At 36.8% G+C, this 17,477-nt stretch overlaps 1 protein-coding gene and 2 non-coding genes across 3 annotated transcripts in view; 2 read left to right on the plus strand and 1 right to left on the minus strand.

Moving 5' to 3' along the window:
- LOC126109676 (oocyte zinc finger protein XlCOF6-like) overlaps positions 1–17,477 on the plus strand; it is a 134,837-nt gene that overhangs the window by 60,142 nt on the left and 57,218 nt on the right. Inside the window, exons 8-9 of the mRNA XM_049914726.1 lie at positions 7,322–7,374; positions 14,058–14,361. Of these exons, the coding sequence (XP_049770683.1) occupies positions 7,322–7,374; positions 14,058–14,361 (357 nt within the window). The remainder of the gene's footprint in view (positions 1–7,321; positions 7,375–14,057; positions 14,362–17,477) is intronic.
- On the minus strand, positions 2,949–3,023 carry Trnat-ugu (transfer RNA threonine (anticodon UGU)). Its single transcript has one exon. It is a non-coding gene; the product is annotated as a tRNA-Thr (tRNA).
- Positions 3,229–3,303, plus strand: Trnat-ugu (transfer RNA threonine (anticodon UGU)). Its single transcript has one exon. It is a non-coding gene; the product is annotated as a tRNA-Thr (tRNA).

Genomic DNA, 17,477 nt, shown 5'->3' on the forward strand with positions numbered 1-17,477 from the left:
ATTATTAGTCGTAAAGCTCCCAACATGGAAGACGCTAAGTAAAGATGGTTCACTTCTGGGGCTTCTTATTCTTCTTGTTTGCCCACCAGGTCTTCATTCTTTGCGAGAATTCAGCTTTTCTTTCTTCGCTCCATTTTGTTCCAGTTCTCGGCGCTTTTGTCTCTGGTTTGACCTCCCATTTGTCAACTTTAAGTTTGAAATTGTTTCTTTTGTTCATGTCTTCAGTAGTAATGTTGGCTAATTCCAGATCTTTCTTTACATTTTTGATCCATTCTCCTCCATTAACAAGGGATGCTACGTATCTTACTATTCTTTTTGTAAGTCTGTGATCGGGAAGTCTCATTATGTGGCCATAGAATTTTAGACGCCTCTTCCTCATGTCTATCTCTGTTAGAAAATTCTTCAATTTTAGAATTTTTCTGTAATCTATACCCCTCTTTGGTCCATCTTGGTCCCAGAATTTTCCTAATGATTTTCCTTTCCTCTTTCTTCAGGTTTTCCATATCTGTTTTTCTTTTAAGTGTCAAGGTTTCGCTGGCATATAGCATTATTGGTTTAATTACCGACTTATAATGTTTAATTTTTGTGTTTATAGATAGACATTTTTTATTGTAAATGTTTTGGACCAGTCCTAGACCCCTACGAGCTTTTAATATTCTTTCTTGTTGTGAGTATTTTTCAGAAATTATCTCTCCTAAATATTTAAAGTATGGTACCCTCTTAATTTCTCCATATTTGGTTTGTAACTTAGAAATTTCTAGATTTGTTGTTGTAAACACCGTTTTCTCAAAAGATATTTGTAGGCGAACTTTTCCTGCACACTCTTTTAAGGTTTCTATCTGTTTGACTGCCATTTCACTAGAATCTGCCATTATTGCAAGATCGTCTGCGTAGGCTAAGTAGGGGATTTGTAGGTCATCTTTTTTGGTTCCCAGTGATATTGGTTTCCAGTACTTTTCTTTTTTGAGTTCTTTTTCCCATTCTGCCATGACTCTATCCAGAACTAAGTTAAATAACAGAGGTGATAATCCATCACCTTGTCTAACCCCAGTTTTTATCTCAAATGATTTTGAAAGTTTTCCCATGAATTTCACTTTGCATTTTGTATTTGTTAATGTCTGCTCTATGATGTTCTGTGTCTTCTTATCCAGTCCTTGTTCTTCAAGAATTTTAAATAGTGTGGGTCTGTGAATTGAATCATATGCCTTTTTAAAGTCGACAAAGACATATACTGTAGGCTTCCTTCGCATTTGTCTCATCCTTGTAATCAATTTCAAGTTTAAAATTTGTTCTGGACATGATCTGTTTGGTTATTATTATTATTACTAAGTGAACAAATTGCAGAAGTAAACACACAATATGCATGTTGGTTTCTGATCATGATCTCTTGAGTGCAGACACAATTTGTATATTCATTCCATGTTGATACATATGTGAAAATGATGACAATGTAATGTAACTTATGAATACAGATGTAAAAAATGTAATGTCAAATCTTAAATTTCATTGGGTCATTTTGTATACTAATCCAGTGTATCGTATGGAATCCTTACTGTTATTAATAATAGTAATAATAATTATTATTATTATAGTAGTAGTAGTAGTAGTAGTAGTAGTAGTAGTGATCCACGAGAGCTGCTTATTTTACATTTTATTTACTATTTTATTTACCGCTACCGGATCTGAGCAATGGATCATTCTTAGGCAGTGCAGACATCCTTTCTGTTCCTATCAAGACCTGGCTTTGGCTACCTGTATCATCAACAGTTGTCCTAAAAGTGGCTACATCTTGAAAGTTACTTAGTGAGTTTGGTGCAGAAACAAGACAAAGACCTGTTTTATCATAAGTCGATGTTTTGTGGCGATTTCAGCAAGTGGAAACTACACTATAATATAGCACCCATAACGTGACAGCCAACTAACAATTCTTTGTAGAGAGGTCTTTTCTTACCGATAGTAAATAAGGACGAGTGGGGACAATTCTCCAGTGACACGATTTGTTACACTACTGGGTCACCCACAGTCATTGGTGTATCTGTAGGATGCAGGTGGGCAGCTCCCATTGCATGCTATTGCAGTTTTTTATGCACCTGGCTTTTTTACCCTTTACCTTACTATCGTGTCTTTAAATTTTTTTTTTTTTTAAATTGAGGAATGAGTAGTTTTTGCTATGTCAATCTGACAGTCCCAGTTCTATCATACTTTCCAGCCATTATTACCAATGTATTGCCCCTTTCTTGTTGCAGTGCCCATTTTAGCTATTCTCTGAGGATTTACCTGAAATGACTAGATAAGCAAGCAGTCAGTGTTAGCTTCTTGTGAGTCAATTCAGAACATCAATAGTGAATCAGTAAACTTTTGGGCAACATCTGTTATAGCAATTCTAAAAGCCACACAATTTGTACTACAAGAGCAGCACAATAGTTTGACATACTGCAGTGTGTCATCGAGAAGTCTTGCTACAAATGAGACCTGAGTTTCTCCCATTATATAACTTGTTCAAATAACTTGCAGGGATGCAGCCAGGTGCAACTACCAATATTTCAACAGGTGACAACACTGTCATTTTCAAGGCAAAACTATAGCAAATAAGCACTGTGCTAGTGAATTCGAAACCTCGGTTTGTAGTGCAACCCGAGAAAGATATCGTGTGCACACACACACACACACACACACACACACACACACATTGTAAACATTCTTCCAATTCTACCAATTTTTTGACAGCATAGCAGCCAGATACTGAAAATAAAGTGTGGCCCAAATAAATAGGTTCTTATGTCAATAACAAGTAAATACAGTCACATAGGAACATCATTTTATTTGCAATCAGAAAATATTTTTAAAAATCACAACATAAATTAAAATGTTTGCAAATGATAATTAAATGGACACCTTAGCTGCAAACAGGCGTTAATGTACATCATTGGGGACATGTTGAAAATGTGTGCCCCGACCGGGACTCGAACCCGGGATCTCCTGCTTACATGGCAGACGCTCTATCCATCTGAGCCACCGCGGGCACAGAGGATAGTGCGTCTGCAGGGACTTATCCCTTGCACGCTCCCCGTGAGATCCACATTCCCAACATGTCCACACCACTACATTCGTAGTGCGCCTAATAGATGTTTGCCCATCATACTCATTACTCGTGGCAGATTAATCTACCAAGTGGATCTCACGGGGAGCGTGCAAGGGAAAAGTCCCTGCAGACGCACTATCCTCTGTGCCCGCGGTGGCTCAGATGGATAGAACATCTGCCATGTAAGCAGGAGATCCCGGGTTCGAGTCCCGGTCGGGGCACACATTTTCAACATGTCCCCAATGAAGTACATCAACGCCTAATTGCAGCTAAGGTGTCCATTTAATTATCATTTCATTTCTAGCAAAGCTGCATGGTCATCCACGGTAACTGTTCGTTCGGGAACAGATACTACTGTCATATATAGTTAAAATGTTTGCCACTAATGAGCATATTATGTACGTATGTATGTATACTGAGTAAACCTTAATCTGAAGCTGGTGTATAAAAACCGCAGTGCTATTGTGCGTGGTCCTATTTTAGCTGGTGTGTCATTGTCTTCGTCCAGCCCTTGAAGTGACTTAAACGGACACTATAGGGGGCCTATAATTTAACATGACCTCCAAATTACAATGTGACTAGGCAATTCACATTAACAAAGCCTTGAAGTGGTAAAAGAAGCAGTGACAGTAAAAAGTCCTAGAACAAGACGAAGACTGAATTCCAGACCTTTGAACTTTTAGTCTGAAAATGGCTCTCTTTGCGCTTTTGGATGTGTATGTGTTTAAAGTGTAAAACTTTTCTAGAAGTTCTACTTTGTACTATTATTATTCCTTACCCTGTAAATACCATTACATTTGTTTTTGTGGGTGACAACTTTATTGGTAGTATAAAGAAATCTGTAGGGCTTTGTGTGGATCTTTGTTTACTTGTTTGATGCAGCTTTCCGTGCTACTCTATCCTGTGCAAGCCTCTTCATCTCCGACTAACTACTCCAACCTATATCCTTCTGAATCTGCTTAGTATATTCATCTCTTGGTCTCCCTGTACGATTTTTACCGTCCAAGCTTCCCTGCAATACTAAAAATTGGTTATCTCTTGATGCCTCCGAATGTGTCCTACCAACCGATCCATTCTTCTAGTCAAATTCTGCCACAAATTATTCTTCTCCCCAATTCCATTCAGTACTTCCTCATTAGTTACATTATCTACCCATCTAATCTTCAACATTCTTATGTAGCACCAGATTTTGAAAGCCTCTATTCTCTTCTTGTCTAAACTATTTAGGGGCCATGTTTCACTTCCATACATGACTACAGTCCATCATACAAACACTTTCAGAAATGACTCCCTGACACTTAAATCTATACTCAATATTAACAAATTTCTCTTCTTCAGAAACACTTTCTCATTTCCTACTCTAATTCCCTCAGCATCACCAGATTTAATTCAACTACATTCCATTAGCTTGGTTTTGCTTTTGTTGGTGTTCATCTCATATCCTTCCTTCAAGATACTGTCCATTCCAGTCAACTGCTCTTCCATGTCCTATGCTGCTCTGACAGAATTACATTGTCTTCGGCAAACAACAAAGTTTTTATTTCTTCTCCATGGATTTTAATTCCTACTCCAAATTTTCTTTTGTTTCCTTTACTGCTTGCTCCATATACAGACTGAATAACATCAGGGATCAGCTACAACCCTGTTTCACTTCCCTCTCAATCACTGCTTGCCTTTTGTGCCCCTCAACTCTTATAACAGCCATCAAGTTTTTGTACAAATTCTAAATAGCCTTTTGCTCCCTGTATTTTACCCCTGCCACCTTCAGAACTTGAAAGAGAGTTTTCCAGTCAACATAGTCAAAACTTTCTCTAAGTCTACGAATGTTTGCCTTTCCTTAATCTATCTTCTAAGATAAGTCGTAGGGTCAGTATTGCCTCACGTGTTCCAACATTTCTATGGAATCCAAATTGATTTTCGCCGAGGTCGCCTTATACCAGTTTTTTCATTCGTCTGTAAAGTATTCGTGTCAGTATTTTGCAGCCATGACTTATTAAACTGATATTCTGTAATTTTCTTTGTGATTGGAATATTAAAGTCTTCTTGAAGTCCGATGATATTTTGCCTGCCTCACACATCTTGCTCTCCCAATGGTACAGTTTTGTCATGGCTGGCTCTCCAAGGCTATCAGTAGCTGTAATGGTGTGTTATCTACTCCTGGGGCCTAGTTTCAACTTAGGTCTTTCAGTGCTCTGTCAGATTCTTCACGCAATACCATATCTCCCATTTCATCTTCATCTACATCCTCTTACATTTCCGTAATATTGCCCTCCATCGCCCTTGTATAGACCCTCTACATATTCATTCCACCTTTCGGCTTTCTCTTCTTTGCTTATGACTGGTTTTCCAGCTGAGCTCTTGATATTCATTCAGGTGGTTCTCTTTTCTCCAAAGGCCTCTGTAATTTTCCTGTAGGCAGTATCTTTCTTACCCCTAGTGATATAAGTTTCTACATCCTTACATTTGTCCTCTAGCCATCTCTGATTAGCTATTTTGCACTTTCTCATGATCTCATTTTTGAGATATTTGTATTCATTTTTGCCTGCTTTATTTATGGCATTTTTATATTTTCTCCTTTCATCAATTAAATTCAATACCTCTTCTGTTACCCAAGGATTTCTACTAGCCCTCATCTTTTTATGCACTTGATTCTCTGCTGTCTTCACTATTTCATATCTCAAATCTACCCATTCTTCTTCTACTGTATTCCTTTCCCCTGCTCTTGTCAATCGTTGCCTAATACTCTCTGTGAAACTCCCCACAACCTCTGGTTCTTTCAGTTTATCCAGGTACCATCTCCTTAAATTCCTACCTTTTTGTCATGTCTTTAGTTTGGTCTACAGTTCATAACCAATAAATTGTGGTCAGAGTCCTCATCTGCCCCTGGAAATGTCTTGCAATTTAAAATCTGGTTCCTAAATCTCTGTCTTACCATTATATAGTCAATCTGGAACCTTCCAGTGTCTCCAGGCCTCTTCCACATATACAGCCATTTTTGATGATTCTAAAACAATGTGCAAAATTCCTCCAAGCGACTTCCTCTTCTGTTCCTTACCCCCAGTCAATATTAACCTACTACTTTCCCTTCTCTTCCTTTTCTTACTATCGAATTCCAGTTCCCCATGACTGTCAAGTTTTTATCTCCCTTACTATCTAAATAATTTCTTGTATCACATCATACATTTCTTTAATCTCTTCATCATCTGCGGAGGTAGTTGGTGTACAAACTTGTACTGCTGTGGTAGGCGTGGACATTGTGTCTGTTTTGGCTACAGTAGTGCATTCACTATGCTGTTGATAGTAACTTATCCACATTTATATTTGTTATGCATTATTAAACCTACTCCTGCATTAACCATATTTCATTTTGTGTTTATAATCCTGTATTCATCTGACCAAAAGTCTTGTTCCTCCTGCCACCTAACATCACTAATTCCCACTATACATAACTTTAACCTATCCATTGCCCTTTTTAAATTTTCTGACCTACCTGCCCGACTAAGGGATCTGACATTCCACACTCCGATGTGTAGAATGCCAGTTTTGTTTCTCATGATAATGACATCTTCCTGAGTAGTCCCCATCTGGAGATCTGAATGGGGGACTATTTTACCTCTGGAATATTTTACCCAAGAGGGCGCCATCCTCATTTGACCATACGGTAAAGCTGCATGCCCTTGAGAAAAATTATGGCTGTAGTTTCCCCTTGCTTTCAGCTGTTCGCAGTACCAGCACAGCAAATCCATTTTGGTTGATGTTACAAGGCCAGATTAGTCAATTATCTAGACTGTTGCTCCTGCAGCTACTGAAAAGGCTGTTGCCCCTCTACAGGAACCACATGTTTGTCTGGTCTCTCAACAGAAACCCCTCTGTTGTGATTGCACCTACAGTATGGCTATCTGTATCGCTGAGGCACACAAGCCTCCCCACGAACGGCAAGGTCCATCGTTCGTTGGGGGGGAGGAGGATGCAGTGCACTTGCCTTTTACTACCCCTAACCAGTTGTCTATATGGACTGGAGAAAACTTAACAATCATCTTCATCCATTTTTGTTCCCTCATTTTATTTTTATTATTTCGCTTCTTCTCATTTTGGTATTTTAGTACTTCAACATAAAAATTTATTTTTTGTTTATTTGATAATTTTCCAACTATGGAAGCACCCATTTCATGTTATCTGCTTTGTCATTACTTGGTAGCTTAAAGATAACTGAATTATGACTGACTTTTGTATTTTCAGAGTGAAAGGAAGCATCATCGCAAGGATAATCTGGCATCGAAGGCTGCTGTAGTGTAAGTGGTTGTTAACTTAATTTGTGCTCTCTCTCTCTCTCTCTCTCTCTCTCTCTCTCTCTCTCTCTCTCTGTCACACACACACACACACACACACAAATAGAGAATGAGCTTTGCATATGCTGCTGATGTGTTTGTTTGTATTGCTTAATTGTGTAAAACATTGTTTGTATGTCCAAAAGTGCTTTTATATGTTTGAAAGTGAACAAAGAACTAAATATAATCATCTATGTATTGAAGAAAATACAGTTGGCAATCATAAATGTAGGAAAACACATCAAGAAGCTAGTTTTTGGAATCAGAGATTCCTCCTGGCTGAAGAGAGGAAACAGACCGATAAGGTGTGAAGGTAAATTTCTCTTAGTTCTCGGGTATGGGAGACGTACTGAAGAGGAGTACAGAAAATGGCTTGTTTGCACTTTACAAGACTTGAGAGCTTCAATTTATCTTAGAAGTGATAGCTAGGATAGTATGGAAGGAGAAAATTTGAAGGAAATCAAAGCATAATGAAAATCAGTATTTTCGTCAATTGCCTGTAACCATAGTTTCCCATATTCATGTCTACAACTATACTCTGCAAGCCATTTTAAAATATGTGGTGGAAGGTACATTTGTGAAAATTACTTTCACACACTTACCTGTTCCATTCACAAAGGGCATGCAGGAAGAATGATCGCTGATGAAGCTCAATATGAGCACTAATTATTCTGATTTTCTTGTCATGGTCAGCTTTTGTGCTGTCCAAATTTGATCTTCTTGTTCTACTAGGTGTCTTTCCTGTGGCACATTTTGTCTGTTATTTCCACAAATAATTCCGATTTCATTTCTGTAATGTGTAGCTGGAACCAACCAAAAAATACCCATTCAATAGAGTGGGCCCATATTAGTTTAGTGCATTATTCATTTTACCATCATGCATTAACAGGAGCAGTAAAACATGAAGAATAATCAGTACCCCAGCAGTGCCTTGCCAGTGCTTCTGCAGTCAGCATGGGCCAGGTTAGTGCTGGTACTGCTGATGTACTGCCTCTGATAAAATTAATATTGCACTGCACTGATATGGGACTGCCCTGTCGATTGGGCACATAAAATTCCACTTTAAAAATCATTTTGTATGTAACATGAAACAAATGAATACTGGGCATTGCATGAAAGACATGATGAGCAGAATTTTATGGGCTGACTACAGTTACACATTACAAAAATGAAATTGGAAATATCTGCCAAAATACCAGAAAATGTGCCTGACAACTGTTAGGACAGAGACACTATATAATTCATTAATGTGATATGTTTTCAGTTCTTAAGATGCGTGTCCATCCATCCTTGCATGAAATGTGCCTTTAATGTGATACCTTTCTAATTCCCTTCTGTAATTTTTTAATCTCACAACTGAAGTTTAACTGAACTGAGATCGTACAATGCTTTCTCTGATGAGAAGCCTGTACAGAAGAGAAATTGAGTCGTAAAGAGGCTATTTTCAGAAAGATAGTTCAGTATTCTGTTGTAAGTTATCTTCTCGAACATTTTTAAGAACACAGCATAGCAAGTAGCAGAGAATGTGCACAGACTCTGTGGCGGAATTGATTGATACTCACAGTCTGATCCTCAGTAGTGTGAGTTTTGTTCACCTCAAAGCTGAAATTTTAAATGAGTGTGGAATTGGTATTTGCTCAATATTGTACACAACAGCATGTTTCAAATGACATTAACACACACATTTTATTCTTTTCAAACGTGAAAAATAAGAATGGTGACCACTTCACTTCCTACAATAAATGATTAGTTTAGGTCTTCAGGCCTGTATCGACAATCACAATGTTAGTTTTTAAAATTAATTTTTCTGTGATACCACCAAATAAACAGTGCACAACATAAAATTGTCACAGTTCACACTTTTCATTGTCCTCCAATGATTTATTGAAGAAGATCGCCCCATGATAGTTCAATCAACTCTGCCTCTAACTGTGTTAGATATATCATAATTGATAACATTTCACAGCCATGTTAATTAAAACACAAGTTAATCAATTTGCCATTTCATTTGGGTAACAGGAATCACTTGGAAATATTTATACATTGAAGTTCTTGAATCTTGCAGTTGCCAATGTGCTAATTTTCACATATATAATACACACAACTGTGGCGGTATGATTCAAAAATCCATGTGAATCCAACATGGATGTTACTCGTTAACTTTCAAACCATTAACTGATTACTTCATGACTGACATACTCTTATAAAGACTAGTGTAGGAACAAGCCATTATTTTGAAAAGTACTTGATACTTCAAAATTTGGGTAGGTTGGAATTTCTGTTTTTGATGAACTACTGTAGAATTTTGGATTACAGAGAGTGTTGTTGATTGAAATTTTAGAAAAATAAATGGACACTATTTTTCTTCAGTAGTGTAAATCCCCTTGTTTACATATACATGCACCATATTTCAAATTAAAGCAAATTTTATGAAATTGTTAATTACCGAGTTAATCAATTAATGCTGTATGTCATACTGTACGAAAAACTTATGGTAACGAAGTATGTAGTCGAAGTCAGGAATCTAACTGTGGTTATTACAAAAGCTGCGGTAGAAAATGGTACTGGCTATGAACTTCAATGTTAATTACTGTGGAGGATAATTAGTGTTAGTTAATTTAAAACACTTTGCTGAAAAGTCTCTGGCTGTCATCACCCTCTTGTAGCCCAAAGTTGATTTATTAGTTTTGAAATAAGCCAATAATTTGGGTGGCTCGTCACATTTTCACAGCATTTGGCACGCAGAAATAGTGATGCACTGCAGAGACATGTAGCAACAGTAGAATTTGAATAAACAGTTGTCATAATACTCATCTTTTATTCTTGCTTTTTGTTGTAGGTTGTAGGCTCATAGTCCATTCTGAAATGAAACATTGTATAATGGTCTAGAGGATACTCGGCTGAATTTTGTTAAATAATATGAACGCTGGTGGACTTTCTGGTGTTGGACACACATATTTTAAGTCATTTCACTTCACAGTACAAATCAACACCAACCACGACGCTAACACAACACGCACAACTTTTACTCCATCCTCACACTTCAAACTCAATCTATCCAAAGACAAACATTTACCTCTAACAACATGTAGCAAAGAAAATAGTATAAAATATTGATCTATCTATGCAAACTCATCTTTGAAACACATATTTCCAAAATAGGTACAAATAATTGTTTATCATTGATTATCTTTTTAAGAAGTCCATAATCATCACTGTAGTTACAATAAGTGTGTGTGTGTGTGTGTGTGTGTGTGTGTGTGTGTGTTTTGACATTTATACATGTTTGTATAGCTGTATGGTAGTGGATTTCTGGGTTTTGATTCTTCAACTTGGGAATCAATCATTTCATATGATCCAAGATCAGTTAGTAAATTTGTCTCACCATAACCAGTTTTATTACAAGTCGGAATGCTTAACTTTCAAATGGCGTAGGTCATCTTCCTCAGATATCATTATTAGCTCATAGGTGTTTTGCATGTAGCAACCTGTAGTGGTAACTATAATTAAACATACCTTTTAATTAGTGGTGCCCTAATGAAAACTAATTACGCAAATTGAATCAGACTCTTTAAATGAGCATCTGAATAATACCTTTAAGTGAAAATCAGTCTGAATTGGATTTTGAGATTTTTTGTATAGATGTTACATGACAGTGGATAAATGTACCAAAAATTAGCAAAAAATTAGTTTCTTTATGGGAACAGAGAAATATAACAAATGGCGAGGATCCATCTTCTATGTCACAACTGCTGTAGTTCAGCAGTTCCACCTTGAGATGTCAGTTGATCCGCAGGTGACCTACGGAAGTACATGTTACTATGGCAAATGCAGCACACAAATTACTCGTTTGTGAAATTTATGTAATGAAATGAAAATTCAATGGAAAGTATGTAGATGCAATTAATGTGCCTTAATGGACATGAATTGTCAGGAAGTTTAGTTTCCAGGCAGTCTTTGAAATTTTGAAGACTTCAGTTCCTTCTGAACCTATTTAATGTCCGTGTAAAACTGGCATTTCATGTAATGGAGAATCAGCTTCGGAATATTGCCCATCATATGACCTTCGCAGCATCCAGTGTTGGATATTTCAACACTAATGTGATCCAAACTATTTAGATGTTTGTAAAAGAAATGTCATCCCATAAACTGTTGACACGGAGTTTTGTGACGACGATGTTTTCCAATTGCATAAGAACACTGAAGTTGCCCTTTGATGGGTATGTGAACAGTGTCTTTCCTGTAGAGGAGCTGTAACCTCTAATAGACATAAGCAAAGAGAGTGACATATAGACAAATTCCAACTTAAAGGGCACAAACACTTAAGGCATAACCTGTCAGAAGATAAACTAATCATTCCTGTGCTGAGTTGCTTTTGTGACTCTCCAGCATGCATTGTGGATCAGACTAAGCCTCGGTGAGGTTATGTGGAACATACATCATTTTCTTAATTATGTTTTTGAGTTCCAAAACTCTGTCTCTGTTCTTTTTGTTGCAAATATCTAGCTAATGTTTGCATTTGTCTTACTTATGATGTCAGTGAAAGTTCACTTTTTTGTTCACAGTTTGCAACAAAAAATAATGAAAATTTTGCAGGAATGTGAATGCACTGTGACATTTATAAGCTGAGGAAGTCTATTACTAACAGATGATGATTGCAACTCGGAGACCTCACAGTGTCGAAATGACATTCAGGTGGATCATGGAATTAGAACTATATTTACTGTGAATGATTAGTTTACAACTAACAGTTAAAAACGGCACATAGCTAGAGAATCACACTAACTTTCGTGCCTTGTCACTGCATATCCATTCCTGATACTTCGATGCTTAAGACTTAGAAATTCACTGTGACATTTGGTAATGTTCAATACCACGATTTAATTAATATTCTTTATGGTAAATATAGTTCTAGTTCCAACATAACTGAGAATATGGAAGTCGAACCTACTAACGATGTTGGCACACATTGCCTTTTCTTTCTACCCATAGGTATTAAGCATTATGCCCGCCTTTAATTCAAGCTGGCCAATACTATTCGATGAGATCTGGATGCCAATTTAAGATAAGTTTAATATTTATGCAACGTGGTTTAAAGTATTCTCCCATAGGCAGATAACTTTGGCCTTGTTGCTCTAAAGAATCTACGCTGTATACAATGTAACCTTTGAGATATTATTCCTATCAAAGGTTAGTTTGCAGACTATATTTTGTAAATGCTTGTGACCTATGTCGGTCAGTAGTATGTAAGTGTGATTACGGTGGTGTTGTATGCCCAGTCACACCCTACTTTAAGTATTAGGTTCTGATTTATGCTATTAACCTACGTGAGACACTTACACTTTGCTCACTATTAGACCATATCCTTAATTTATGTTCCTGTTCAAAAAGGGAAGAATACAGCTCATGTTCATATTATTAGCTTGACCTTTGTCGGTCAATAGTATATGAGTGTGTTGGCAGTGGTGTTGTATGCCCTGACACACCCTACTTTAAATATTAGACCTTATTTCTTGGTAGTCTATGTGAGAATTCCACCATGCTCACAATAATCCTTATCCTAAATAGTTAATAGCCTTATAGGCAATATACTAAATAGGTAATATCTAATACACTAGAGTGTGTATTTTAACAGTTAGGGTGGCATAATGTATTTAAATGCATAGGGATCTTGAACCCACCACTAACTAGTAATTAATCTTTGCCCTTAAGAGTTTTGTTCCACATCACCCTTGTGATTACATATAGTGGACAGTCGTACATATTATATTTATAGTTAGTGTATGTTTGGTTAAGTTATTACAGCTTTCCTAAACACAACGTTGACCATCTGTGCATAAAGTCATAAATGATGCCCTAAGCTTTACACACCCCGTCAGTCATAAATGTGTAGTAATGTAGTGCCATAACATAACAACGTTAGTCAAATTTCGCATTAACAAATTTACATATTACTCCATGTGTAATGGAAATTATTCTATTTCCTCCTTCTTCTAACCTGAGAAGCTCTCGTGTTATGGACATATAACCTCGTTCATCCCCCGCATGAGATCATGCAGAACCATACAACATAGCAGTGGTCATATGTAGTTTTTAATCTAACAAGCTGAACTTAAACATCTAAGTAAATTTCTTATCAGTTTATAAGGTCTCGGTTTACAGTTAACGTTCATCAGGATTTTATCTTTTTGATGCCTTGTTCTCTCACAAATTTACGGTTTAACATTATAGGTAATTTCCCAGTACATAACATAAAGACAGCTAATGGCAGGTACCTTTGACTTTCCGTGTGCACATGCGTGTGATCCACCCTCTTGCTCGGGACATATCTGTGTGCCACAGTCAGTTCCAACATAGTGTCCGCGGCTAACCGACTGCTTTCCATGAAGTGGGGCCGGGGCTGTTCCTCAGCTAAATAACATAGCTTGACATGGTACCACAGTACTTTAGCTTTTTATGTTTGACCGTGCCTTACTCTGGCATGTATTAGTTTATTTTATGCTTCTGAAGAAGGCTAGATTACTCTAGCTGAAACCTTGGTAAAGACCAGTAACATTTCGCAAATGTGGCAGATTTTTGACATATTACTAACATAGTGCATTTGTGTAATTATATGACTGACAGTAATAGATCTCATTATTTTCTAGGTGCAGTATGGAGTCCAAGGTTAAGAGTAGAAACAACAACCGGTCACATGTAACATCAGAGACTACAAACAGAGAAGAATCAGGGAGTAGTAATGAAGAAAGCAAGAATATGTGCACACAGAAAAACAGGCAACATCCGAATCAGAAAAGGTGCAAAAACAAAGAGACTGAGACCATATGTTTGGCACAACCAGAGAACGAGTTTGCATGTCCCACTTGCTTAAAGACTTTCAGTGACCACAGCAACTTTGTAACACATCTACTTGCTCACAGGGAAGAGAAACTCTTCTCCAGTGCAGAACAGGTACTTATGCATAGTCACACTGAAGAAAATCTATTTACATGCGCTGAGTGTTCAAAAGCCTTTTTCACATTTAAACTGTTTGAGGAGGCATATGCTGGTACATAATGAGGTAAAAGAGTTTTTCTGTGCTGCTTGTTCAAAAGAATTTTCCCTGAAGCATCACCTTGAAGCTCATTATGTTGAGGCCTGAGGATGTGAAATTGTTTCCGTGCCCCGTGCCATGTTGTTAAAAATATTTTGTTACAAATAGTGTTCAAGAATACACTTTGATTTATGAAGTTAAATCTGCTAATAGCTCAGTTTGCTAGAAACATTTTCCTTGTGTATACACATTGAAAAGGGGCATGCATACTCACGAATGACTGTACAAAGTTGGATGTAAGGGAAGCACCATTACCTGTCCTGTTTCCTCTGTTACCACACAAAGACTTCCATTAGCAGATGCAAAGCATGAGACGAATGTATTCAAAAGACCAGACCATAACTGTTTTATAATGGAGTTATTTTGCTGTTGAATCAATAATGCTTAGCAAATCTAACAATGCTCTAAGGTGTTCTGTTTTGCATTCATTTTTCTAGTAACTTGAGAAAAAAATAAAAGATAAAGATTAGAATTTAAGTTTAGATAATTCATTCATTCTTTTACTCACCTTCTGTTCATTGTCCATTACCACTCGCTCTAGCTGGTTGTCCGAAGGAATGATGTTGATGGTTGTAAAAGCGCTTCCAGGGTTTTGTATTTATTTATTCACTTCAGTAAATGATATTTCACAGTCTACTTGTTTCCGTATTTCATGTCTTATTAATAATCTTCTGCGCTAATCCCATCTGATTGGCACGAGGTCCAGAATGTAACTCTGCTATGTGAACATGCTCAGCATAGTAACTTCAATTCCCACTAGTACTTTTTACTAAATATTTAAAATTTAAAGTTATACCAGTAGTTTCAATTTTAACATTTTAACAGAAAAGAATTTCACATTCAATACCATTTAGATTTACCATTTTCAAAAGTTTCTATAATCAGTTATAATAATAATGATAATGGTTATTGTTATTATTAACTGAACCAGTTTATACATGTATTTTGTATTGATTCATAATCGAAAAAATGGAAACTGCAGGTAGAAATATCAACAGTGTAGGAAAAGACAAGACTGCTACTTACCATATAGAAGACACATTATTGCAGACAGGCACAATTAAAAGACACTTACATAAAGCTTTCGGCCACAATGTTCATCAGTAAAAGAGACACCCACACCATTCACACACTCAAGCAAACACACTCCACACACACATGACCGCCAACTCCGGCATCTCAGGTCAGAATGCAACTATCGTGTGGGATGCAAGAAACAATCTGGAGGCAGTGGGGAAGGAGAAGGCATAGTTGTGTGGGAGTGGGGAGAGTGACGAACACTGTCTGGTGGTGTTTGCAGGGACTTGAGTGGCAACAGGTGCAAGGACATTGTGGAACGGGGGGGGGGGGCTTCTGTATTTTCATGGAGATCTGGGCACTCTAGTCTGCAGTTTGGTTCTTCACAGTTCAATAATTTTTCAAAGTACTTTCTTAGTATTTCACAATTCTGGCTGTTGCTTAGGCCTGCTGTACCATTTTCATCTGTGAAGCAAATACTTGGAGCTTGTTAGCCGTTTAGATAACTTTTAAACATATGATTGAAATTCCGAGAGTTATTTTTTACGAAGTTGTTTTGTATGTTAAGAAGTTGTGATTTCTCAAAAGATGTTTTAGCACTCTTAATTACTCTTGCTGTTTCTTTCCTTTGCATTCTAAATGCATCAGGGTGTTCAGGCTTCCCAGAACATTTTCATTTCTTTCACTGCTTTGTTCTTTCTGTTACTGCTTCTTCACAGATTTCATTCCACCAGACTTATTTCTTCATTTTTGTTGTTTCAGAAACATTTTTCGCTGCCCTGTTGATTTCTTTCGCTATTTCTTCCCATTTCCCTGATTTAGTTCCTTTAATTTCTTCCTGAAAATTTTTTATTACCTCTTTGGTGATGTTGAGCCTGTCTATATTATATTTAATTAATTTTTGCTTTTTCTTTTGATTTTTATTGGGGAGAAGTTTAGTTTAATCTTAGTCAGGTAATGATCAGAATCAAATTCCCTGTTTCCCACTACTTTTACATTCATGATTTCTTTAAAACTGTATTTAGAAATAGCTACATGATCTAACTGGAACTCCCCTAGCATTGGATTCGGAGAGATCTACGTTTTTGCCTTTTCTGGTCATTTTTTGAAGAAGGTTGACATTACCTTCAACTGAAATGTTCTACAAAGACTTGGCCATATTTGTTTGTTCTTTTATGAGCTGGATAATATCCTACTATTTTTTGAAATGATTTTTCCCTCCCTATTTGTGCATTAAAATCATTAAAATCCCCCATAACATCATTTGACTTTGGAATTTTTGATATTTCTTCTTCTAGAAGTTCCCAGAATGCTTCTACTTTACTTGGATTTTTCTTATTGTCATCATTGTTTGGAGCATCACAATTATCAAAGGTATACTGTTTATTTTTGCATTTAACTGTGAGAAGAGATAATCTTTCTGAACTGAATTTGAATTCTGTAATGTTATCTTCTAAATTTTTATGAACATAGAAAGTGGAACCAAGTATTGGCATGTCTTTCATGATTTTTATGCTGGTTTACCCTTAAAAATTCTATGGTTTTTGGTTTCTGTAACATTTTCATCCAAAAATCTTGTTTCTTGAACTGCTAAAATTTGTATTTCATACTTATCTAAGAGAATTTCAAGTTCTTTTTGTTTACCAATTTTTAGTAATGAGTTTATGTTCAAGGCGCCTGCAAAGAATTTCGTTTTGAACTTGAGTTTGGAAGGACACCAAGGATGCTCTGACTCATCATAATGCAGATGTTGGGGCTCCCCAGAACCCTAGGTCCTGATGCATTGCATAAAGCAATGGTGGATTCCTCTTTCGAGTTACCACCTGGGGTAGTGCTTTCTTCTAGCAGACTTTCCATTCTGCAATTGAAATTGTACATTGTACATGGTAGGAAATAAATTCCATGGTAAGATCAGATTGTTAGTATGAAATGTTTATTTTTCATGGTTTTCTTCATT

The sequence above is a fragment of the Schistocerca cancellata genome, chromosome 12 (assembly GCF_023864275.1).
Source record: "Schistocerca cancellata isolate TAMUIC-IGC-003103 chromosome 12, iqSchCanc2.1, whole genome shotgun sequence".
Taxonomy (NCBI): domain Eukaryota; kingdom Metazoa; phylum Arthropoda; class Insecta; order Orthoptera; family Acrididae; genus Schistocerca; species Schistocerca cancellata.